The sequence below is a fragment of the Rhincodon typus genome, chromosome 5 (assembly GCF_021869965.1).
Source record: "Rhincodon typus isolate 14 chromosome 5, sRhiTyp1.1, whole genome shotgun sequence".
NCBI lineage: Eukaryota > Metazoa > Chordata > Chondrichthyes > Orectolobiformes > Rhincodontidae > Rhincodon > Rhincodon typus.
The window spans coordinates 17,400,515-17,427,463 of record NC_063336.1 but is presented as its reverse complement, the minus strand read 5'-3'; the positions used below and the strand labels follow the sequence as shown (position 1 = coordinate 17,427,463).

Sequence of the window (26,949 nt, the reverse complement as noted above, 5' to 3'; positions counted from 1 at the left end):
ACATAGCCTGCCACTACACACCCGCTGTTGTTAGTCACTAACAGTCCCCATTAATAACTATTCACCCTCCCAGCCTGATCGTTAGCAACTCCTTTGTCTGTCCAACTGGCTTTCTCTCTCTTTGGGCTCTGTCTTATCGTTTACTCCCTACCCCACCCACCTCCCTATTTTCTGCATATAAACTGATGTTTTCCCAGCCACCATCAGTTCTGAGGAAGGGTCACCGGACCCGAAACGTTAACTCTGTTGTCTCCTCCACAGATGCTGCCAGACCCGCTGAGCTTTTCCAGCAACTTTGTTTTTGTTCCTGATTTACAACATCCGCAGTTCTTTTGGTGTTTTTTCTTAAATGTTGTAATTGTACCAGCCTCTACCACTTCCTCTGCCAGCTTATTTCATACATGCACCACACTCTGCGTGGTAAAAAGTTGCCCCTTAGGTCCCTTTTAAATCTTTCTCCTCTCACCTTAAACCTATGCCCTCTAGTTTTTGACTCCCCCACTCCAGAGAAGACACCTTGTCTATTTACCCTATCCATGGCCCTCATGATTTATTAAACCTCTGTAAGGTCTCCCCTCACCTGATTAGTAAGTTTGCCGATGAACAAAGGTCGGTGGAATTGCGGATAGTGATGAAGATCGTCAAAGGATACAGCTGGATATAGACCGGTTGGTGACTTGGGCAGAGAGATGGCAGATGGAGGTTAATCCAGAAAAATATGAGATAATGCATTTTGGAAAGTCTAATCCAGATGGAAAATATACAGTAAAATATACATTTGGACTATCTTCACTTCCTTTTCCAATGGGGTGGCATGGTGGCACAGTGGTTAGCACTGCTGCCTCACAGCAGCTAGGGACCTGGGTTCGATTCCACCCTCGGGCAACTGTCTGTGTGGAGTTTGCACACTCTCCCAGTGTCTGCGTGGGTTTCCTCCGGGTGCTCCAGTTTCCTCCCACTGTCCAAAGATGTGCAGGTTAGGTGGACTGGCTATGCTAAATTGCCCATAGTGTTGAGGGATGTGTAGATTAGGTGGGATATAGGGGGATGGGTCTGGGTGGGATGCTCTGAGGGTCGGTGTGGACTTGTTGGGCCAAAGGGCCTGTTTCTACACTGTAGGGATTCTATTCTATGATCTAGTAAATGGCAGAACCCTTAAGAGTACTGACAGGCAGAGGGATCTGGGTGTCCAGACACACAAGGTTACTGAAAGTGGCAACGCAGGCGGAAAAGGCAGTCAACAAGGCATATGGCATGCTTGCCTTCAACAGCCGGGGCATTGAGTTTAAAAATTGGCAGGTAATGTTGCAGCTTTATAGAACCTTAATTAGTCCGCATTTGGGATATTATGTTCAATTCCGGTTGCCTCACTACCAGAAGGATGTGGTGGCTTTGGAGAGGGTATAGAAAAGATTTACCAGGATGTTGCCTGGTATGGTGGGCATTACCTATGAGGAGAGGTTGGAGAAACTTGGGTTGTTCTCACCGGAACGATGGAGGTTGAGGGGCAACCCGTTAGAGGTCTACAAGATTATGAAGGGCATGGACAGACTTTTTCAAAAACTTTTTCCCAGGGTGGAAGAGTCAATTACCAGGGGGCCATGGGTTTAAGGTGCAAGGGGCATGGTCTAAAGGTGATGTGCGAGGCAAGTTTTTACACAGCATGTCGGTGCAGGCTTGGAGGGCCAAAGGGCCTGTTCCTGCACTGTAATTTTCTTTGTTCTTTGTCACCCCTCACCATCCGACACGCCAGGGAAAATAGCCCCAGCCTATTCAGTCTCTCCCTATGGCTCAAACCCTCCAACTCTGGCAACATCCTTGTAAATCTTGTCTGAACCCTTTCAAGTTTTACAACATCCTTCCTATAATAGAGTGAACAGAATTGCAACAGTATTCCAAAAGTGGCCTAACCAATGTCCTGTATAGCTGCAACTCGACCTCCCAACTCCTATACTCGTTGCACTGTCCAACGAAGGCAAGCATTCCAAACACCTCCTTCACTATCCTATCTACCTGTGACCCCACTTTCAACGAACTATGTACCTGCACTCCAAGGTCTTTGTTCAGCAACACTCCCCAGGATCTTATGATTAAGTGTATAAGTCCTGCACTGATTTGCCTTTCCAAAGTGCAGCACCTCACATTTATCTAAATTAAACTCCACCTGCTACTCCTTGGCCCACTAGCCCATCTGATCAAGGTCCTGTTGTACTCTGAGGTAACCTTGTTCGCTGTCCACTACACCACCAATTTTGGTATCATCTGCAAACTTACTAACCATACCTCCCATGTTCACATCCAAATCACTTATATAAATGATGAAAAGCAGTGGACCCTGCACAGATCCTTGTGGCACACCACTGGTCACAGGCCTCAAGTCGGAAAAGCGAACCTCCTCCACCACCCTCTGCTTTCTACCTTCGAGCCAGTTCTGTATCCAAATAGCTAGTTCTCATTGTATTCCATGTGATCTAACCTTGCTAACCAGTCTACCATGAGGAACCTTTCTCGAACACCTTACTGAACTCCATATAGATCACGTACACTGCTCTGCCCTCATCAATCCTCTTTGTTACACCAGCTCCTCAGCCACGCATTCATCGGTTTTATCCTCTTATTCCTACTCTCACTTGCTCATGGCACCTGGAGTAATCCAGATGTTACTACTCTTAAGGACCTTCTTTTTAAATTCCTGCCTAACTTCCTATATGCTGTCCTCAGAATCTCATCCTTTTCTCTTCCTATGTCATTAGTTCCAATGTGTACAATGACTTCCTGCTGGTCCCTCTCTCCTTTGAGAATATTCTGCACCCTCTCCGAGATATCCTTGATCCTGGCACCAGGGAGGCAACACACCATTCTGATGTCTCGTTGTTGGGTGCAGAAACATCTGTCTGTGCCTCTGACTAGAGAGTCCCCTATGACAATTGATCGCTTGCAACCTGATGTATCTCTCATTACAGTAGAGCCAGTCTCAGTACCAGAAAGTTGGCAGTCGGTGCTACATTCCCTTGAGACTTCATCACCCCCTACATTTTCCAAAACAGCATACTTATTTGAGATGGGGAAAAGCCAAAGGAGACTCCTGCACTACCTGCTACCCCTCCTACCTTTCTTGGAGGTAACCCATCTACCTAACTGTATCTGTAGTTTTTCTCCCTTCCTGAAACTCCCATCCATCACACCCCCTGACTCCTGTAAATTACTCATTGCCTCTAACTACCGCTCCAACTGATCCATGCAGTCTGATATGATTCGCAACCAAACATACTTCCTGCAGACATAATCATCAGTAACATTGAAATTCTCCATAACTTGCTGCATCCGACAAGAAGAGCACATACTAAATGCCATCAGTGCACCTTAACAATCTACAGACCCAGAATATAGCACAGTCCTACTGCTCTAAAAAGACAGCTCCAGGATTAGTGCCTGTATTTTATATTTTTAAAGTTTAATCAAGAGACAGATCTCAATAAAACATAAACTTTTTTAAAAAACCCACTCTATTGTAGATTTACAAAAAAAAACAGTAAGGTTACACTTTGAAAAATAAGCCATTTTTCTGTCCCCCCCTGCTGTGAGCTCCCCACACAGGTTTCTCCAAGGTCAACTGTGAATTTCACTGTTTGTTTATTTTTCTTAGAATGAACTCCAAGTCCAGAGATACTTGAAACTAAACAGCAGAGGCAGTCAGCAGTTAAGGTTCACTGCTGGGTCACACAGCTGTGCAGGTTTCCTTCTCAGTTTATTCACCTCCCATGTGGTATTTGCTTTGTCTCTCTTCCTCATTTTTTTTAATAAGCGCTGCTGTTCCGATTTTTTTTCAAAGTTCTAAAACAATGCAACAGCTTATAAAACTATAATTACTGCTCTGAAAATTCGAATCTGCTCCAACAATGAAAACATCTCAGAAAAGGAGCAGTTCTTACAGCCACAAATTTTTTTCCCATCCTCCATCTTGAAGACCCAGTTTTTTCCACTTTAAAAATGTTGACTGTGCTTATATCTCAACAGGTCTGATTTGGAAACGTTTAAGTACATTTAAGAGTTTCAAACGGCAAGTGTGACAAACACCAAAGCACAATTAGCTATTCTTGTAAACAGGTGTCAATAGTCTGATGCCTATTGGTCTCCAAGATTTCAACATAATTACCACATCTGCAAGGAAAGTAAATTCTAAGAAGTGCTAGGCTTCCATATAACTGCAACCTATCTTGCTGGATGAAGAACAGCAAGATTTACAAAATCAACTGAAACTTATTTTTAGTTGTTTATGCAAATAATGTCTCAAATCCAATTATCTTCTTGTGAATATTTCAGAGTGAAATTAATGAGGAATGAAGATAAACATGATATCACTCAAAACTGCACTCTAGCTAAAGAGAAACTTTGCATATGTGCAGAAATGGCTAACTAATTTGTTCTTGTTATTCTTGAAAATAAGTGATGCACACAATTTATGAAATCCACCTGGATTGTCTCAAACATTAATGCCTTTCAAATGCCCATCACCTAAAATATCTACCCAATTTTTGAATCATATTTCCATATTATCTGCCTTGCTAGGCACCTCATCCTGTCCTGAAGAAGGGTAAAACCCGAAACATTGACTGCTCCTTTCCTCCAGATGCTGCCTGGCTTGCTGTGTTCTACAGCCTTCTGTTTGTCCACCATGGTATGACTGTAACAAGGTTTAAAACCCTTCAGCAAAAACTAAAGAGGAGCAGTTATCATTAATTATTATTACATATTACATTCGCCAGTGCTGCGATAGTTGACGGCATGATGATCGAACAAAGCATAAGCATTAAATTGCATGTGGTGGAAAATAAGAAGCTTCAACAAATGGGAAGAAAACAAGTTTGTCATTCCTTGCGAAAAACTCTGATTCAAACTTCACATCCGAGAATCCAAACAGCCTTTGGATTCCTCCTACACACTTGTGCCTACAGGATTGTTTTATTACAATAAATTAAATGATTAACACTATTTAGGAAGTCAGTAATCTCCAAACTACTTTTTGGTAGATTTTGCAATTGTACAAATATCAGGACAATTTGTAACTATATCTCAGAATCATTTATACTAAAAGAATCAGTTACTGACCGAGATGAATGAGATGAGAACTTAATGGAAACAAATATCCATCAGAAACTGTAAAATTCCGCAATAGTTAACATTATACACTACTGGATCATTGGACTGGGAAACTTAGGAAATCCATCTTGCTAGTCTCAAACATTAATGCCTTTCAAATGTCCATCACCTAAAATATGTATCCAATTTTTAAATCATATTTCCACATTATCTGCCTTGCTGGGCACCTCAGCCCACAGGTTTACTGAAATAACTGCACAAAAGCCAGTATCCTGTTACTAAGTCACCCAATGGCCAACCAGCTTGGTGTCAGTCCCCTAAACTGAGGGGATTCTAAATCTTCTGGTTATATTGGTCAGCCAGAGGTTTCCTGATTGGCTCACATTAACAACCCCAATCAAAGATCTCATAGTCTACAAGATCCAGCTGGTTCCAATCACTACATTTACCCTCCTTGAAAATTAGCTTGATCTGAACTCTTTAGCTTAAATCCATTTTCCATGGTTTAAAACTTGTGGCAATGTTGAAGAAACTGTCAGGGTTCAACTATTTATTTCCTTAAGTTTCAGAAATACCTGTATCTGCTCTCGAATTTATGGAGTACTTTCAAAAAACTCCTTTAAGAAACAAAAGATCCTTGCGCAGCTATAGTTTGGGACATTATGACTTAACATGAGTTTTATCCCTAACCTTAACCACCTGGCAGCTGAGATCAATGCAAGTCAGCCTGACAAAATGAAAATAAATCTCTTTTCTCCTGCAACTACTCATCTCTCATGACATTGGTTTTGGCAAATTTTCACCCTGTTACAACTGGGTTTGAACGAACAGAATAAAATTGGCTACATTTAAGCACAAATTAGTACTAAATTGAATGGTCCATCACTGAAGCTAAAAAGCTGCACAATGTGGAAAATCAAATAATATCATACTGTAAAAGAAGAGTCGGAGGCTGAGTTAAGGCAGTGTTCAGAGATCGAACTGATAGTGTGAATCTTCTACACCTTTTCTTTTTCCAGAACTGATCTCCCTCAACTTGATGACTAATTTCACTTTGGCAAAATAGTTAGATGGAGTATCGAAAAACAGCAATTACCTGATTCTTGGTTTCCAAGACTAGGCTGTTTCTCAAATTTCTCAAGTAGTTATTTTCATTTCAAGGGATTTTCTATTGTATATTGTGATGGCTGTCCTAATCTATACACCAGTTTAAAAATAATCTAGCATTGTAATGAAATACCTGGGTGCTTCAGGTACTTGTTTAACATTTTGTGGCTTGTTTTCCAACTCTTCTTCATTTTCTTCATCATCATCATCGTCATCATCATTATCTTCATCACTACTCTCGACTGCGATACTTGGTGATCCCTTACGACTCTGTTTGTGCACCTACAGGAATAGAGAAATTAGAAGTGATATTAAGTTTTTTCACATGATACATGACTAAAACAGATTTATAAGAGTAAGTATAAATTGATTTTCCAACACAGCAAATTAATACAACCATCACAAATAGACTTATGCATATAACCAATAATATGTGCTAGTGAAACCAAAAGATGAATAGTATTAATTCACAAATATTTGATTTTCATAGTAAAACAATACATGCTAATAGGGATTTATTAAAAAAAAAGAAGTCTTGCTAAAACTATAAAAGGCACTAGTCAGACAATAGTTAGCAAAGGAAAGATATACTGACTACTGAGGCAGTTCAGAGAAGATCCAATAGGTTGACCTCGGGAATTGCTGGATTTTCATATAAGTAGGTTGGAACTGTACATATTGGATTTTACAAGAATGTGAGGTGACCTTTCTTAAATGTGCAAGATTTTTAGAAGACTTGACTGGGTAGATGTGGAGAGGTTGTTTCCCCTTGTGAGACAGCCTCAGACAGAAGATATAATCTCAAAATAAGGGGTCACTAATTTAAGATAGAGATGAGGAGCAATTCCTTCTCTGAGGATAGTAAATCTCTGGAATTTTTCACTGCATGGGACTGTGGAGGCTGAGTCATTAAGTACATACAGGCTTGAAGTAGGTGAATTTTTAATCAGTAAGGTGTTATGGGAAAAGGTAGGAAAATGAAGGTGAAGGTTATATCAACCATAATTTCATTGAATGGCAGAGCAGACACAATGGGCTGAATGACCTACTTATGCTCCTCCTTATGGTCTTATGGATTCTCTAGTAAATATTTCAGGCCTTTTACAGATGAATTACATCAGGTATGAAATCACTGTTAATGAGTCCCCATCAAATTCCCAACATTCCTCTACAGCTGTGACTCCTGGGTGACATATTACGTATAGCTGAGACAGCTTGAGTAATACCATACATACAACCTGGATCCTACATCACCTGGATCCATTGCCAGCAAGGAACAGCAACCTGAAGATAGAGGTGGCCATTCCCTTGTGGCAATGGCACTGGACAGGTCACACCATCAGAATGGACAGCATGGTGGCTCAGTGGTTAGCCCTGCTGCGTCACAGCACCAGAGACCCAGGTTCGATTCCACCCTCAGGTGACTGTCAGTGTGCAGTTTGCACATTCTCCCCGTGTCTGTGTGGGATTGCGCTGGGTGCTCCGGTTTCCTCCCAGAGTCCAAAGATGTACAGGTTAGGTGGATTGGCCATGCTAAATTGCCCCATAGTGTCCAGGGATGTATAGGTTAGGTGTGTTAGCCATGGGAAATGTAGGGTTACAGGGTATGGGAATGGGTCTGGGTGGGATGCTCTTCGGAGGGTCGTTGTGGACTTGTTGGGCTGAAAGGCCTGTTTCCATATTGTAGGGATTCTATGGCTGCCAAACATTTGCTGTTCAAAGTGTATGCTCTACTCCCGGATTGTAACAGGTCAAAGTTCACAACACAGCTAACAAAAATTTGAATAGTGAATTTGACTTCAACAGGAAGGAAAAGTGCACTGGACTGAGATCCCCACTTCACCAAGAGTAGAAGGTGTGAAGCAAAAGCTCAAAAAATCAATCATGAACTGACCAAAAGACTAAGTGTCAATGCAGAATGTGAATTTTGGATTTATTTTTAAATGCTGCTATTAGCCATTTACAGTCCCTTTTACTACCTCCTCTGCCTTTCACTGACCACCTATAGCCTATTTCTCCTTTCTTTTCTGCTTTTCTCTCTCACTGTCTGTCACCCTGTCTGTCCTCCTTACTCCAGGACACCCAGAGGAATTCCAAGGAATTGCCAACAGAGAAATAGATGCAATAATCTAATTTCATAAAATGTTAAAGTTAAACAGGGGGAAGGTTTTTGAGTGCTGAATTTAAATTTCTCTAGAGTTATAATAACACCCACAGCAGGAATGGGGTTTGAGGGAAGGGAGAAATGTTGTTTAACACTGTGTCCAGATTCAAAGCTGTCCCACTACAAATAGCCCAAGGAGTGGTTCCAGATTAAAAATGAATTCCCCAAAATTAAGTTTCAGAAACAGCTAATCGGCCAGTTGGATTGAAAGATACAGATTGTGCTAGGTTGTCTTAACTTGCAGCAAGCTTAGAGTCACCTTACACTTCCAGCAAGGTAGTCTTACAATGCAGCAGGGAATGGTAATGATGTGGATTGTTGTTCAGGGAAGCTCAAAGTTCAGGTACAGGGAAAAAAATACCTTCAAAACATCTTCTGAACATTAATACTGCAATATTTGACATGTTTGTACTTTAAATTGAAAGATGCCTGTTGAATACTGGCAGTGGTGGAAGTGGGGTCTTTAAATGGGGCCTGCTTTTCATCATTTATATAAATGATTTAGATGTTAAAATAGAAGGTATGGTTAGAAAGTTTGCAGATGATACCAAAATTGATGGTGTAGTGGATAGCGTAGAAATACAATGGGATCTTGATCAGATGGGCCAGTAGGCTGAGGAGTGGCAGACGGAGTTTAATTTAGAGAAATGTGAGGTGTTGCATTTTGGAAAGGCAAATCAAGGCAGGATTTATACACTTAATGGTAAAGTTCTGGGGAGTGTTGCTGAACAAAGAGACCTTGGAGTGCAGGTTCGTAGTTCCTTGAAATTGAAGTCGCAGGTAGATGGGATAGTGAAGAAGGCATTTGGTATGCTTGCCTTTATCAGACAGCGCATTGAGTGTAGGAGTTAGGAGGTCATGTTGCGGCTGTACAGGACATTGGTTAGGCCACAATTGGAATACTGCATGCAGTTCTGGTCTCTCTGCAATAGGAAGGATGTTGTGAAACTTGAAAGGGTTCAGAAAAGATTTACAAAGATGTTGCCAGGGTTGGAGGGTTTGAACTATAGAGAGAGGCTGAATAGGCTGGAGCGTCAGTGGCTGAGGGGTGACCTTATGAAGGTTTATAAAATCATGAAGGCCATGGATAGGGTAAATAAAAAAGGTCTTTTCCCCAGGGTGGAGGAGTCCATAACTAGAAGGCATCGGTTTAAGGTGAGAGGGGAAAGATTTAAAAGGGACCTAAGACGCAGCTTTTTCACGCAGAGGATGGTGTGTGTATGGAATGAGTTGCAAGAGGAAGTGGTGGAGGCTGGTACAATTACAACTTTTAAAAGGCATCTGGACGGGTATTATGAATTGGGAGGATTTAGTCGGATATGGGCCAAATACTGGCAAATGGGACTAGATTTATTTAGGATATCTGGTCAGCATGGACGAGTTGGACCGGAGAGTCTGTTTCCATGTTGTATGTCCCTATGACGCTAAGTGAGAATTAATTAGAAACGAGGCAGGAAAGTTGTCTGTGAATGTTCCTGTCCAGAACTTAGTGGCGCCTCACTCTCCTCACCCTCTCGCTTGACTGGTATTAAATTCAACTTATTTCAACAGCAGCTATACTGTCCTTACAGAGGTTGACACACAGGATCTACTGGCTGAAATTATATTTAGATAGGCTCTATCACAACTTATATAATTGCCTATTTGGACTTTCCATAAGTTGTTTACTGCGAAGCTCTAAATTGTCACCATTCATGACACCATCTTGGGAAAAGATGCCTAGGTACAAAATCTTAGATAAAGAGTAAAATAATAAAGAAATGAGCTATATTCTGTAAATTATATGCTATAAATCTCAATATACAAATCTCAGTATACAAAGAAACAATTTACTATATGATGACATAGTGGTAATGTCACTGACTATAATTCAGAGACTCCAGTTTAATGCTCTGGGCACATGAATTCAAATTCCACCATGGCAGCTGATAGGATTCAAAAGTAAGTCGTAAATTTGGAAATGAAAGCTAATCGCAGTTGTGGTGACCATAACAACCACATCATCAATTTTTATAAAAACTCAATATGCCTTTAGGGATGGAAGACTGCTATCCTTACCCAGCCTGGCCTACTTGTGACTCCAGACCCACAGCAATGTGGTTGACTTTTAACTGCCTTGTGAAATGGCCCAAGCAAGGCCCTCAATTCATGAGCAGTTATGGATTGGCACCAAATGCTAGTCTTACCAGTGATATCCACATCCCACAAAGTAAAGAAAAAAAATTTACCTGCAAGTAAGTTTTAGGGACCAAACCTTCCTCCCCTTGAGAATTTTCTGCGAGCCACCAGCCATCAGGTTTTTGATCGAGGATTCTTAAAACTTCACCTTTCTGCACCATTGGAACAAAGAAAGGGAACAAATCAATTATACAATGAGCAAATAGTTTCTGTTGCAATTTAAATCGTGAGGGTGTTATTTCAAGCAATTAACATGGTCTCACTGTTGGTGCAGGGATAAAGTCAAATGAGCATTCCATTTTAAGGCTTGTGTGAACTTTATTTGGCTCTACGTTGATGCATTAATGGTTTTCAGGACATTTACAAACAACCCATTAGAAAGGTGGCAATACTGAAATTATTTTCATGTCCATTTTTCATTGATTTTCCACTTCATTCTCCTCCATCTTCATACATTTTTCTTTCCCATTTCATTACTTGACTTTTCCGTATCCATCTTACTGAAATGGACATACTTTGTAGATACAACCAAATAAATTAGTAGAAGTAGGTGTTCAAGACTGCTCTACCATTCAATAGGATCATGGCTGATCTGCTTGTGTTTTGAATTACACATTCCCAGCTATTCCTGGTGACCTTTAACTGCCATGTCTAACAACAGTGTACCTGAGCCCTAAAATATTCAGTGATCCAATGTCAATCACCCAATAACAACGTTTAACACTTAGAGGAAACAGGAATGACAGTGAACATTGTGCAATCATCAGCAAACATCCCTTTATGATGGACAGAAAGTCATTGATGAAGCAGCTGAAGATGGTTCAGTTTGGGTTACAAATAAACCCCTGAAACAAGATCATCTCTAACTGTACCACCAATGACATCCTTAATTAATAGTGCTCCCCTTCCACCTTTACCTAGTTTTCTGTTATTTTTAAAAACATAGAAAATAGGAGTTGGGCATTCAAGCCTCCACTGTCATTCAATATGATCATGGCTGTTTCACAACTTAGCACCCTGTTCCCACATTCTCCCCACATCCTTTCATCCTTTTATCCCTAAAATCTGTATCTGGAAAATATTCAAAGTTTTGGCCTTGACTGCTTTCTTTGGCAAAAAATTCCACAGACTCACCATTCTCTGGGTGAAGAAATTTCTCCTCATCTCAATCCTAAATGGCCTGCTCCGTATCCTTAGACTATGAGTCATGATTCTGGACTCCCCAGTCACTGGAAACAGTATTCATGTGTTTACCCTGTTTAATCCTCGTAGAACTTTATAAGTTTCTACAAGATCTCCCATCATTCTTCTGAACTCCAATGAATATAGTCCTAACTGATCCAGTCCTGCCATCCCAGGTAAGAGTCTGGTAAACCTTTGTTGCACTCTCTGCATAGCCAGAACATCCTTCCTCACATAAGAAGATCAAAACTGCGCACAAAATTCCAGGTGTGGTCTCACTAAGGCAGTACAATACAGTCTCACCTGTACAATTCCCTGCTCCTGTACTCAAATCCTCTCAACATAACACTTGTGTTCTTGCATTGGATGCTTACTTTCAGTGCCTAATATACAAGGTCACCCAGGTCTCAATGCATCTACCCCGTCCCAATTCAGATCATAATCTGCCGTCCTGTTTTTACTACCAAAGTGGATAACCTCACGTTATGGAGCGAGAAAGACAGAAAGTGAGAGGGATGGACGGCGTGGGGGGTGGATCCAGGGGCTACAAGTAATACATGTGTCTCCTGAACTCCACCATCCACAGATCCTTGACTAAGTAAGCTGCTAAGTTTACAATCACAGGGAAACACAGCTGACAGCAGTTAAATGCTAAAGCCTGCATAACAATGAGGTTCTCTGAGGCATTATGACATTTAAAGTTCCAAATCATCCTCGGGTTCATTGACTTTCCAAAGTTTGGCCTCAGTTAAAACCAGAAATGGATACACTGGGTGTTGGTTTGGATCAGGACTTCTGAGACTTTAACGACCACTCCACAGTGCCCTCTGCACCCTCAATAAACAGGCCTTTTCTGTTTGGTTAAAATTCAGTCCATTGTTTCTAATGAAATAGTTTCAGTCACTGCTGACCACATAATATTCAATGCTGACTTAAGTACAACTTAAACTTTTGAATAATCAGAGCTACTAAAATTAATTCTTTACAGCCAACTAATTTGTAAAAGACCTCAAACAGTCACTATAGACAAGGCGTTTTTGCTATCTTGTTAGATAATGCAGAGGAATAGTAATTCTTTGATATACTATGGTTGAAGTTCAGCATCCTCTTCATTTCAGAGGCAATGCAGTGAGATTCAGTATCAAGAGATAGACAGACAGCTCCAAACTGCAAAGTTTTCCCAAGTTTCCAATGCAGTCAAGTCAAATTGAAATAAAACAGAATAATGAAATATGCCTTCCAAAACCAGAATAGTTACCTTAAATGCCAGATCACTTTCCTCCTGAGCTTCAAAGTCACTGATTGTAATGAATAGTTGAACACCATCTCGTTCATCAAATTCCTCTCCATCATCACTTTCTTCATCTTCATCATCATCATCATCATCACCACCACCATCAACACCTTCCACAGTTTCCCTCTTCACTGCCGTAGCCTGGCTCTTTACGTTCCTAGCAAAATCAGTTGCAGATAGTTATTGTTATAGTAACAAATATCCTGTATTAGTCATTTCTATGAATTCTGAGTCACACAATCCTAAATCTCATTCCATTTCAAAATTTAGCCAGAGTTTTACTGCACGTTAATACATTGTTTTACATTGTTGCTGTCACACAAAAGCAGATCAATAGTGGGTGCCTTTATAGGTTGTACATTTTAACTAAAGAGTTCCTTGGAAAATGCTACTTCACAAACACTTTAGGCTCCAGGAGCCTGAAGATCAATCTAAAATACTTGCCACCTGATTTAATTTTTGATTTGGTTTGGCTGTGGTCAAAACAGGCCTCCATCAAGCATGGTTCATCAACAATAACAAGAATAGAACATATTTTAATTTATACCACCAAATCCTGAGATGTTGGATTAACCGTTCCACACTGTTACTTTCGGTTGTATCTCGATATCATCACTTCTTGGACTTTTTCCCGTCCAGATCAAGTCCTTCAATTTTTCTACGACAGGTTCAATTTTGTGGGATCTTTTTGCATAGCCTTCAGCACATTATTGTCTCTCTGATTTTGTGATGACAAAAATTTATTTACTTTATTTCTTTCATAAGATATGTGCATCACTGGTAAAACCAGCATTTATTGACCCAGCCAGAATTTTCTTTGTGTTGATTGGTTTGCGAGGCCATTTACAGAAGGTAGTCAAGAGTCAGTCACATTGCTGTGGATCTGGAGATTCTCTTCTCTTAACATTAGTGAACCAAACAGGTTTTTGAGTCAATCAATGAAAGTTTTATGGCACTATTATTGAGACTAGCAATGTTTATTTCCATCTGCAAATATTGAAATTGTGTAATAGAATTACAGAAACCATATAATGTGGCCCATCGAGTCCACATCAACCCTCCAAAGAGCATCCTACCCAGACCCACCCCCCTTATCTCCACAACCATGTGTTTACCATGGCTAACTCACCTAACCTATACATCCCTGAACACTACAGGACAATTTAGCATAGCCATTCCACCTAGCCTGCACATCTTTGGACTATGGGAGGAAACCGGAGCACCCAGAGGAAATCCATGCAGACATAGGAAGAACTTGCAAATTCCACATAGATAGTCGCCCGAGGCTGAAATTGAACTCAGGTCCCTGATGCTGTGAGGCAGCAGTGTTAAACAGTGAGCCACCATGGCCAATTGATCCCCAGGTTAAAAATAACTTGCTCTAACTAATCTGTGCTAACCACTGAGCCACCAGTGCATACCTATGTGACGTGTACATTTAAATGAAAGTCACTAATAAAAATCAAGCAGCCGTACTAATGTCTACCCCTCATAGTATTTATTATATGTTAATATCAACCCCTTAGCAATCCTACTGCACCTTCCTTCAGTCCAAAAAACACCATTCACCACTACTGTTTCCTGTCAGTTGGCAAACTTCATATCCATACTGCCACAGTTATCAATTTTATTAGGGATCCTTGATGCCACACTTTGGTCACATGATGTCTTGATGTCAAGGGTAGTCATTCTTGCTGGAGAACTTTGAAATTCAGTTGACTGTTCATTGGTAAAGTGTCTGGCTTCAGAGAAGACTTAGAAAACTTCCCAAAAATAATGGAAAATCAAGAGACAAAAGAGAAGGGTAAACTTGAAACCACCATCATCACCAGCGAAAGTATACTGGAAAACTATTGGAACTACATGCTAACAGGTCTCCAGGACCAGTTGATCTGCATCCTGAGGTCTTAAAGAAGCAATGGTACAGACATTAGATGCATTGGTTATAATCTTCCAAAATTCCACAGATTCTGTGTGTTAGAAAATAGCAATTATAATACTTTTTTTTTGTTTTACTCATTCCTGGGATGTGGTCATCACTGGTCATATCAATATTTATTAACCATCCCTAATTGCCCTTGAGAAAGTAGTGGTGAGCTGCCTTCTTGGACCTCTGTAGTCTATTGTCTGTAGTTAAACCCACAATGCCATAAGGGAGGATTTCAGGATTTTGACCAGCGACACAGATTAGTTAGAGCAAGTTATCTTTAACCTGGGGATCAATTGGGCATGCTGGCTCAGTGTTTAACACGGCTGCCTCACAGCATCAGGGACCTGAGTTCAATTTCAGCCTCGGGCGACTATCTATGTGGAAAGAAAGGAAAGAAGGAAATTCACAAATTTGCAGAATGCAGGACAATATAGGCCAGTTAGCCTAACATTGATCACAGGGAAGGAGCTAGAGCCCACTATTGAATATTATAGCAGAATACTAAGAAACTGAAAATTGGTTCAGGCAGTGCTAACAGGTGATTTTATTACAGTTTTAAAAATCCTGAACAGCTTGACAAGGCAGACTTAGAAAGGATGGTTCCTCGTGTGCCTGAGTCCAGAACTATGGACATACTGTTTGAAAATCAGAGGTCACCCTTTTAGGATAGAGATGAGAGGAAACTCTTTTTCTCTAAAGGTTATGTGACTTTGGAACACTCTGCCTCAGGTCATGAATATTTTTGAGGCATGGATTGAATGATTCCCTTGCCTAACAAGAAACTAAGATTATTGGGGGTAGATGGGAATGTGAAACTTAGAACGCAAGCAGATCAGTCAATCTTCCTGAATGGCAGAGGAGGTTTAAAGGACCAAAGACCTATTTCTGCTCCTAATTGGTATGCTCATATGATATATTTTGAGATACTGATGACAGCATGGGATATGCAGATAGCACAGGAAATTGATCTCGAGGTTGATAGTTAGCCACGTTCTACAATGGTGGAGTAAATTCAAGAGTCTGAATGGCCTACTCCTGTTCCTCTGTTATACTGCAATCATGGTTTAACTTATGTTAAATACTGTCCAAAATTCTGTTTGTTATTCTAATTGCTACATTATGTACACCTACAACAAATTGTCGTATGGCTGGTGCCAAGTTGAATAACAGAATCAGGTATCTGAACAGGACATTTATTCACCTGGAGCTACAACAAGTTTTAGAGCTAAATTCAACAACCACTTTATCTTACACGTCAGTTTCATCCATTTTCTGTTTGGTAAGCTCTTTATTTAGTCTCCGAGCAACTTCTTGAAGTAGTTCTGACATGCCTTTCAGCCGTCTTTCTTCATTTCGCTTCCGTTGATCATAATTACTTATAAGAGAAAGTTCATTTGTCTGAAAAAGATGATGTCTTGTAAGATCATACCGTAGATTTAAAGAACTGTAGATATGTTTAAACTAAGTTAAGTGTTAATTTTGGTTCCACAGTACTACCGTTGCGTCGGCAGATTATAGATTCATACCCTATTCCAGTGACTTAAAAATACAACATAAGCTGGGACTTTAAGACAATAAAGAGTGACTGCTGCCATTTTTCAGATGTTAATCTATGAAATGATTCAACCTCTCAGGTGGGTGTAAGACATGACACTACCTGAACAGGAAGACAGAATTATTCTGGTACTCGAGCTAACATTTACTCCTCAAACAATATCAGTAAAGTAGGTTAGTTGCAGCTGCATGAACAAAAACAGAGGTTGCTGGAAAAGCTCAGCAGGTCTGGCAGCATCTGCAAAGAGAAATCACAGTTAACATTTCGGTCTGGTGACCCTTTCTCAGAATGATGGTAGCCAGGAAAATGTCGGTTTATATGCAGAAGATAGGGTGGGGGGAGAGGGTAATGAGTAAATGATAGTTGGGGATAGAGCCCAAAGAGAGAGAAGAACAGTTGAACAGACAAAGGAGTAGAAAGCGATTTGGCTAGGAGGGTGAATAGCTACTAATGGAGACTGTTACGGGCTAACCATAGGTAATGTGCAATGGCAGGCTATGTGATAACAAGGCATGGTGCGTGGGTTTGGGGGTTAGGACATGCGAGAGTTCAGGCCTTAAAATTATTCAACTCGTTATTAAGTCCAGAGGGCTGCAGGGTCCCCAAGCAGAAAATGAAGTGTTGCTCTTCCAGCTTGCGCTCAGCTTCGCTAGAACACTTCAGCAAGCCTCAGACAGAGATGTTGGCCAGGGAACAGGATGGTGCGTTAATTAGGCAGGCAAATGGAAGTACAGGGTCTTTTTTGTGAACAGAACTTAGATATTCTGCGAAGCGGTCACCCAGTCTATGCTTCATTTCCCCAATGTACAGGAGACCACATTGTGAGCAGCAAATGCAGCAGACTAGATTGTGGGAAGTGCAGGTAAAGTGCTGCTTCACCTGGAAGGAATATTTGGGCCCTTGGACACAGAGAAGGGAGGAGGTAAAACGGGCAGGTGTTACACCTTCACCAGTTGCAGGGGAAGATGCAGTTGCACGACCTTACTTATTAACAGACATGGTGCTGAAATGTGACACTGACAGTCAAGATGTGAGGTTTATCCCAAACCTATTTTGGGACTATATAGTGAGGATCAAGCTAGAAAAGGGAAATCAGATTTTGTTTCCAACTGAAGTACAACAAGTCTGTGTACTGTCACAAACATTCTTCAATCAGTATACAGGTCAAATATACAGAAATTCAGATGATCTTCCAGGGTGAAAATTGGAGATAAGAACATACCAAGCTTGAATTACACTGAAAATACTTGCAGAATCAGAGGAAGTTTTACAAAATATCATAGATAGAGTAAAACAAAGGAGTTTAGAATATGAATTGACTATGAACACTATAAAGAATAACAGTTAAAAGGAATATATCAGATGAAACTAGAATTATGATCAAAGTAGATGGTGTTATACTGGAACAGATAGGTAAATTTGTCTTTTGAGGACAAATTAGAACAGAAGATGGCAGATCTGATGCAGAAGTTAGATGAAAGTCAGAGATAACCAGAAGTAAGTGTGTGAAGTTGAAGAATGTGTTTGCAACAAGAAATTTCAAGTTGCAATAAGAGAAAGACTCATGAGGTGCTACATTCTATCTACTTCTTCTGCATTCCCCACAAACCTGGAAAATAAGTAAAGATCTATAAAAGAAAAAAAAGACATATTTTAAATGTGGATGCTAAGACACATGCTTTAAAATTCTAACAACAGACCATAAGACAAACAAAAATTGGAAATACTAGTACTGGAAATTTCAAAAGCAAAAAGAACTCTAAAAGGAGGCATCCAGAAAAGAAAATGTCTGTACTTAAACCATTTGATCAGAGCTGAAATGCCACAGAGATCTCTTTAAGAAGACAAGGAGGAGGACAGCAGAAGCTTGGGTCAACCTAGGTGTAGTTGGATGCTGAATGTCACAGAGTGGATGCAGACAAGCTACAGTGGATGAGAGAATGTTATACAATGTTGAAAATTGTAATGTTAACAGCAGATCTTCTGGCAGCAGTAGCTAGCCCAAACAGCAACAGCACAACCTTAGTGTCCAGTTGGGAGCAAGCAGAGTTCTCTTCATGAAGAGTACTGAACATTGAAATGTTAACTCTGGTTTCTCCCCACAGATGCTGGCAGACCTGTTTGCCAGAAATTCCTGTTTTTGTTGTAGTAGAGGAAGAGCTCAGTAACAGGAGGGTGAGAAAAGGACATTTAGAAATAAATATCACTAAATTTGGCTTTCTAGCCCTCATTTTGCAGAGCTGTGAATGTTGTTGACTTCAGTCTTTTTGAATAAGTTGTGTCAGATACCACTTTAATGAGTGAATGCGTGCAGTGAATTACATAAACTGCGATGTCAATCAGTATATTACACCAAGTAATGGTAGCAGTGGGGTGAGCAGCTGTATCGAGGTGAATTGAACGTCGAAGAGCGATGTCAAAACTCGGAAAAGGCACTATATTTATAAGTAGTGCATCAAATTAGCATGCAGGTTCAGTTGGCAGTTAGGAAGGCAAACACAATGTTAGCATTTATTTCAAGAGGGCTAGAGAACAAGAATAGAAATGTACTGCTGAGCTGTACAAAGCTCTGGTCTGACAGCATTAGGAATATTGTGAGCAGTATGGGGTCCTGTCTCCAAAGAAGAATGTGCTGGCCTTGGAGGGGGTCCAAAGGAGGTTTACAAAATGATTCCGAGGAAGAAGGGCTTGACATATGAGGAACTGTTGAGGACTCTGGGGCTGGACTCAATGGAGTTTAGAAGGTTGACGGAGGATCTCATTGAAACTTAAAGAATGCTGAGATGCCTGGATAGATTGGACGTGGAGAAGATGCTACTCCTAGAAGAAGAAATAGGATCCGAGGGCATAGAGTGAAGGGTTCAATTATAACTGAGCCAGAGTTGCTTGATCCAGGGAAATCATTGCCACAGAAAGCTGTGGAGGCCAACTCATTGGATGTATTTAAGAAAGAGATAGCTAGGTTCTTGAATAGTAAGGGAATCGGGGTTATGAGGGCAAGTGAATGGGACTGAGAAATATATCCACCATGATTGAATGGCAGACCAGACTCAATGGACTGAATGGTCTAATTCTGCTCTTATGTCTGGAGGCCTGCATCCATTGGCATACCACAGGGATCAGTGCTGGGTCCCTTATTACACCTTTTCTAATTGCTTACAAAAGCAACAGTGTAAACATGACCCACAAAGGGTTCAGTAATTTGTATCTGAACAGTTCTGAAATTTCCTACTCTGTCCCTTGTTGTACAACAGTCCTCTCCTCAACCGTGTTCACAATCAAAAATAAAATGATATGGTCTTTACAGCAAGCTGTTCAAAAGCGAGTAAGGACAGCTCAAAGGTATTTCATCAGGATTTCTATAAAATTCTCTAGTTCAGAGCTGGACACATCAGATGCCCTAACAGAATGTAAAATATTCAAACAGCATTCGGATTAAGTTTTTTAAACTTGAATGTATCTGATGCAGAAAAGCAAGCCATTAGGATTTTCTTAGCAATTATGGATCAAGAACTAAACAGACACCATGCATTAGGATTACCAGCCAAAGAAGTGCACTGGAGGGGGTACAAAGAAGATTCACCATAATGTTGTCTGGGATGGAGCACTTCAGCTACTAAGACAGGCTGGATGAGCTCAGTTTGTTTTCTTTGGAGCAGGAAGGGGTGACCTGATAGAGAGATAAGATTTTAAGGGATGTGGACAGGGTGAATATAGAATCCCTACAGTGTGGAAGGAGGCCATTTGGCCCAACTAGTCTGCACCGACTTACTGAAGAACATCCCACCCACAGTCACCCTTTTACCCTATAACCCTGCATTTCGCATGGCTAACCAAACATCCTGGACATTATGGGCAATTTAGCATGGCCAATCCACCTTCCCTGCACATCTTTGGACTACGAGAGGAAACCCACACAGACAGGGGAGAATGTGCAAACTCCACACAGACAGTCACCCGAGGCCAGAATTGAACCGAGGTCCTTGACGCTGTGAGACAGCAGTGCTAGACACTGAGCCGCCATGCCGCATTTGGCCCCATTAGTCGAAGGGTCAATGACAATAGGGTTGTCATTGTCATCTTAAAGTAAAAGGCTGGAGGTTTAAGAGGGGATCTGAGGAAAAATAGTTTTATCCAAAGGGCGGGAGGGGGGTTCTGAAACGCACTGCTTCGGAGGGTAGTTGAAGTGGGAAACCTTTTAAAGTACTTGGAAGAGCAGTTAAAGTATCATGACATTCGAGGCTATGGGCCCAGTATAGAAACTGGGACTCGGGTAGATAGTAGTATTTTTTTGGCAGTACAAACTCAATAATTGAAGGGCCTCTGCATTAGTCTACAATTCTGTGATGAGCTAACAGATCAGTGAAAAATATGGACTACATTAAAAGATCAATTCAGAATCAGACTAAATGTTCATATTTATTAACTACAGTTCGTCAGTTAGATAGAAGCCTACAGAATCCATAGACTATTTCATCAGCAAATGCAGAGAAAAGGTCTCCACGTATTGAGTTGGTGATCTCACCCAGCACTGCGGAAGCTTTCCAGAAAAATTTGCTAGATAAAGCAAAATCTTGTAGCATCAAACAGCTACTGAAAGATAGACGTATTTACATATATTTATCAAAGTTGATGAAGTAAAATTGAATGATATTTCAATCACTAGGATTCCCAGACATATGGTCTTCTGCAGCAACCAAAGAAATGCACAGTTTTCATTCAAGTTTACAAGTCATGTGGCAGAAAAGGTAGCTGGATGAGGAACCCAAAGAGTTCAGTACTTTCAAGCTATAAAACATACCATCTGGTATCCCACCAGAGGAGTATACGTAAAATAGTTGAATTATCCGACCAAGTACACGAGATAATGAGTGGTTTAACACTTTCAATCTCATAGAAAACATCAAGATCATTAAACCATCCAAAGTATTCACAAAATTTCAAGATTGGAAGATTAGTAATTATCTATTATAGCTCAAAGATCAATATGGGAGTCAGGGCCAAAACACTAACCTTGCAAACTTAACAAAAAGTACACCCACACACGTGATAAGCTATAATGAAATCTATAAATGTAAAATCCTCAAGATATAACAATACATCAATTCCATGTGTGGAATCAATTATGCTAGAATGCAAGTATAAACAATCTACTTTGATGTTGCAGATGTTTTACACAGTAGGCACTACTGGACCAGCAACTGCAGGAATACCAGCATTTTTGCACTTGTCATAATAAAGGGAATCAGTCAAATATTAGAGACACAACAAAAACCACTGCAGGTGAAAAACCACTAGTCAAAAAATTGTTACTTAACTCAATATGAAAGAAGAATAGAAACCTCACTTCCTTAAGAACCAGCAGATCTGCTGTACATAGAAAGCTGAAAACTCAAGAGTAAAAGACTAAATAACCATCTCAAGATAAAGCTAAACATAAGAACACCATCTCGGAGACAATGAAGTCTTTACATTCATAATGCTAAACAAAAAAAGTGTGGAGCAAAAAAGTACGCAAGATGAACCACAAGCTATGAATCACCAATCCAATGAAAAGGCTGCCACTTCACAGGAGGACCTGGAGGTATTAACATGCTCCACAAGAGCAGCCACAGAAACACTGGCCTAAGTACAGAAAATACTGCTTGAGCAAATGACGTACTTGCAAAAAAAAAAGTGGAGATGCATAGCATATATGGCAAGGTATGACCAACTACTCAGAAAACTATCATGGTCAGAAACTAATGCCATAAATGATGCTTTAGTGACAGAAACCCAGCAGGATATAGAAGAAAACACACACCCTCCGAGTCTAGGTCTCCAAGAACATAAAAATAAAAACGCTGACAAGTCAGAACAATAGGCAGTATTATGGAAATCCAGACAAAATCACCATCACGTCATCTGGATGCCTCAGTAAACTACCTACACATGAAAAATAGAATTATCTGTTACTGTAAATACTTAAACCATCTTTTGGAATGCAGGAAAATGCTGTACCTTTGCCTTTAAGAGGCTCTGACTGAGTGTGCATGCAGAACACAATGAACTCAGTTGTTCTGCTCTATGTCTGTTTTACAACTTCAAATGTGTTTTACAATTTTGAATAAACTAAGCCATACATTTAATCAATCCTTGATGAGTAGTCAATATCAACAACATGACACTGGTCTGCCACGCAGGCAGAAAGACTCCATCTCTGCTGCTCCCTTTCCCCATCCCCAGTATCTCCACCAAGTGACCATCAGCAAAAGCATGTCCTCCTTGGGTGATGGGCAACAACTCCATAAGTCTACTCCTGGTCTCATTAATGCAAATTTTCTCTGAGTTTTCTGAGATTTGGAGAGGGATGGATGCCCCAGGGAAAAAGAATTAAAGGATAAAATGCCATAATTCAAAAATCATAATTCCATCAAATGGCAGAAATTTCTCATCCCAAATTAAATATAAAAACCAAGCAAATGAGAGCATGGAGGATCTGCTGCAGAAGAAGGGCAGCACGGTGACTCAGTGGTTAGCACTGCTGCCTCACAGCACCAGGGACCTGGGTTCGATCCCACCCTTGGGCAACTCTCTGTGTGGAATTCGCACATTCTCCCCGTGTCCGCCTGGGTTTCCTCCAGGTGCTCCGGTTTCCTCCCACAGTCCAAAGATGTGCTGGTTAGGTGGATTGGCCATGCTAAAAATTGCCCGTAGTGTTCAGGGATGTGTAGATTAGGTGGGTTATAGGGGGATGGGTGTGGGTGAGATACTCTGAGGGTCAGTGTGGACTTGTTGGACCGAAGGGCCTGTTTCCACACTGTAGGGATTCTATGAAGAGTTAAGACTGCTTTGTATAACTTGAAATTGAGGTTTTGGTTCCACTCTATTGTTTCACAAAGTAGGGTGCTCCTCTACTGGAAGATGGGATAAATGTGTACTAAATGACTCAATCAATACATTGGCCAAAGGCTCTTCTTACAGAATAACGGTTGGCCCCTTGAAAACCCTCCCCTTTAAAGGTAATCCCACCTGAATAAGACATTGTTCCTGCCAGATGAGCAGAAATTACTGAATGAAAATTGTTGTAGCATATGAGTTTTCTTTGCAATATAGGACTTACTTGGGTTGATCTAGAAATACTCTTTATATTAAAAAGGACTTCATGATGGTACAACCGCTCAATAGGTTGCATGAAGCAACATTTTTAAAAAGCTTTCAGGCCAAATCCTAATTATCTGGCTGAAAACTTACTGAGGTTTCTAGAAGATGCAAAACTGAAATGCTACAACTACTAAGAGACAAAGGCAACAAGCTTGTTAAATTTTTAACTTACTTTCTTCAACTTGCGTAATGTCTCCAAGGTTTCATCCACTGATTTCTTTAGTAGGATACACCTATAGAAACCCAAAGTGTCTTGTAAAACTAAGTTGTTTACAGAACCACAAAAAGCAGAAATGTACAAACTATAAAACTAATGACCTCAAACACACTTAGATGCACAAGCAAACTGTGATGGTGGTAGCATGCTTTAAATTGCTGTCCCCCAAAATGCAATCAGCTGAAAGGATACTATACATTCTCATGGTCACAACAATCTGAACATTATTTTAGGCAAGCGACATACCAAAGTTTGTAGTTATGTATTAACCAAATTCCACAATTTTGACTCCAATTATTATTTCTATAGATAGATGTAGATTCATCTAGCTGATACAAGAATTGAAAAGCTACAGTAATGAGCTCAGATTTCCAATACTATAACTGAGATGGACAACAGAGATGTGAAGGCGGTTTAGAATGCATGATGCTTTGCTCAAATAAACAGAGAATACAACAGGATACCTGGCCCCTAAAGATTAGTCAAGGGAGAGATTTTAAGGATGTCTTGAAGGAGTATAGCAATCCAGAGAATTAGGAATCCCTGAGACTTTAACAGCTGAAGGCATGACTACCACTGGTGGAGTGATTTTAAAAAATTGGAGGTGCTCAACGTCATAGATGGCAAATTAAGCACATTATTCATGATTGAATAAACAATATGGATCTTAAGATTAAGACACACGTGTTTTTCAAGTAGACTGTCCCCTGCAGTGTTGAAAAGAGGTGGAGATTACTGTGATATGATATGTGCATTCACTAAAGTCTTCTTTTTACAACAAAGCTGTGGCTTGGAGAAAGCAATGCTGGGAAAAGTCAAGCTTGTGTGAAAGCTTGATCAGCAATCTAGTTATTTAAACATACAATCATAAAGCAGGCATCATGATCTCTGGATTGTGAAACTGTTAAAAAGGCAAGGAAAATCCTTGAAAAATTCCAAAGGAGGGGCTAAGATCAATAAACAGTGAAAGAAAAGATGGTACAGAACTATAATGCCTTAGATTTATACCCAAAGCACTTCACAGCATCGACGCCTAGACTGACACCAGAAATAAGCAGGTCAACTTATGAGGATAGGTTGGATAGACTGGGCTTGTTTCCATTGGAGTTTAGAACAGCAAAGTACGACTTGATTTAAGTGATAAGATTCTGAATGATCTTGCCGAGTGGACATGTAAAGGATGTTTACTCTTGTAGGTCAGTCCAGGACAAGGGAGCACTATTTTAAAACTAGGGGTTATCCTTTTAGTACAGCGATGAGGAGTAATTTTGTTCTCAGAGGCTTGTATAACTTTAGAATTCTCTGCCTCACAATACAGTGGGGCAAGGTTATTGAATGTTTTTATGATAGAGGTGGATAGATTCTTATTAGGCAAGGGAGTCAAGTGTTATCGGGTAGATGGGAATGTGGAATTTGTAACATAATAGATCAGCCATTAAATGGTAGAGCAAGCACAAAGAATCAAATGGTTTACCTCTGTTTCCATTTCATATGTTTGTACAATCAAACAAAGTTTGACACGAGCAAAATAAGGAAATATTAGGGCAGATAGATAAAAGGTTGATCAAAAGTAGATTTTAAAGAGTACATTCAAAGATAAAAGAGTTTTAAGCAGAGGAAGTGAGAGCTTAAGACCTTGACAGTTAAAGGCTTGATTGTCAATGGTGCAGCAATTAAATGAAGAGGTCAGAATTACAGGAGTACAGATGTAAAGAGAATAGGGCTGGAGAATATAACAATAGAAGAGAGAGGCTATGGAGTTATAATTGTAAATAAGGATAAGAATTTTAAATTTCTGCTGATAATTGGGAGCCAATGTAGGTCATCAAGCAGAGGAGTGATGGATAAATAGAAGTTGCTGTAATGTAGGACACAAGTACCAGAGAGCAGGGACTGAAAGCTTTGTATATTTTCAATATTACAGTGAGTTAAGAAGCAGAGTGCAATATTTGACAGGAACTGTCCCATAATCCTAACATGCAAGGAATCATTGTTTATATCAGTGAAAGAAATGTTAAATTGCCAGTCAAAAATTTGGCCAGACTAAAGTACAACTATTAAAACAACTTAGACATCAGCGAGCAAGCAACTTACCTCTCATAAACTTTCTCTCTTCTTTCAGGCTGTTTAACTTCCTTCAACAAGGTATCAATCTTAAGACACAATTTAACAAAAACATAATTTGTGCATGTTTTATCACAGCTTTATATATTTGTAGGTCAGTGAATACATAAACGTCAAACATTTTTCATGATGTCAGAACACTGGTTGGTTTTGCATTCTGAACCATCATCAAATTCAGGGATATTTCCCATGGTTCAATTTTATCAACAATGCCACATTTTAATGAAACCTATGGCACTTGAGGATAGATTAAGTATGTTCTGTGAGACATCATAGGTAAGTTTGAATAATATAAATTATATAATCCTAAATTAATATCACAAAAAATTCAAAAACAGCATTAGATATTTTTCTTCATTTTTCCCCGTGGGAATTAGTGACACCAGTGATGGGGGAACAGTAGCACCAGCAGTTATAGAGTCTTAACAGTTGTACAGCATGGAAACAGACCCTTCAGTCCAAATCATCCACCACTTCCCTTTGTCTCCTACTTTCAAGGCACTGAACCTCCTAACAGATCAGTTGGCATTAATAAGCCTAATGATTCAACTACTGAATCCTGCTAGCACACAGTTCAATCTGATAACTTATGTTTCATAAACAAGTACACAGTTGAAAACAGTGAAATACTGATTTTTTTGGCCATAGGTGATAAAAATCTGGGTAGGATTAATCTTCAGTTAAACCCATTCATTTCTTTGGGCATGGAATAATTCAATGGTTTTGCAACTTTAGTGAAATGAGCAAAGCATGTACTTCAATCTCTATATTCCCTACCCAACTCCCTAAAGAGAGTATGCGGGATTTATTCAGAGGTAGTAGGAACTGCAGATGCTGGAGAATCTGAAATAAGAAGGTGTAGAGCTGGATGAACACAGCAGGCCAAGCAGCATCAGAGGAGCAGGAAAGCTGACGTTTCGGGCCTAGACCCTTCTTCTAGGCCCGAAACATCAGC

General features: G+C 40.2%; 1 protein-coding gene across 1 annotated transcript in view; it reads right to left on the bottom strand.

Moving 5' to 3' along the window:
- The window catches only part of nphp1 (nephronophthisis 1), a 103,981-nt gene that overhangs the window by 73,336 nt on the left and 3,696 nt on the right, over window positions 1-26,949 (bottom strand). The window contains exons 2-7 of the mRNA XM_048596683.1: window positions 25,965-26,023; window positions 23,826-23,886; window positions 16,208-16,353; window positions 12,990-13,182; window positions 10,600-10,701; window positions 6,341-6,489 (exon numbers count right to left, since the gene is read on the bottom strand). Of these exons, the coding sequence (XP_048452640.1) occupies window positions 6,341-6,489; window positions 10,600-10,701; window positions 12,990-13,182; window positions 16,208-16,353; window positions 23,826-23,886; window positions 25,965-26,023 (710 nt within the window). The remainder of the gene's footprint in view (window positions 1-6,340; window positions 6,490-10,599; window positions 10,702-12,989; window positions 13,183-16,207; window positions 16,354-23,825; window positions 23,887-25,964; window positions 26,024-26,949) is intronic.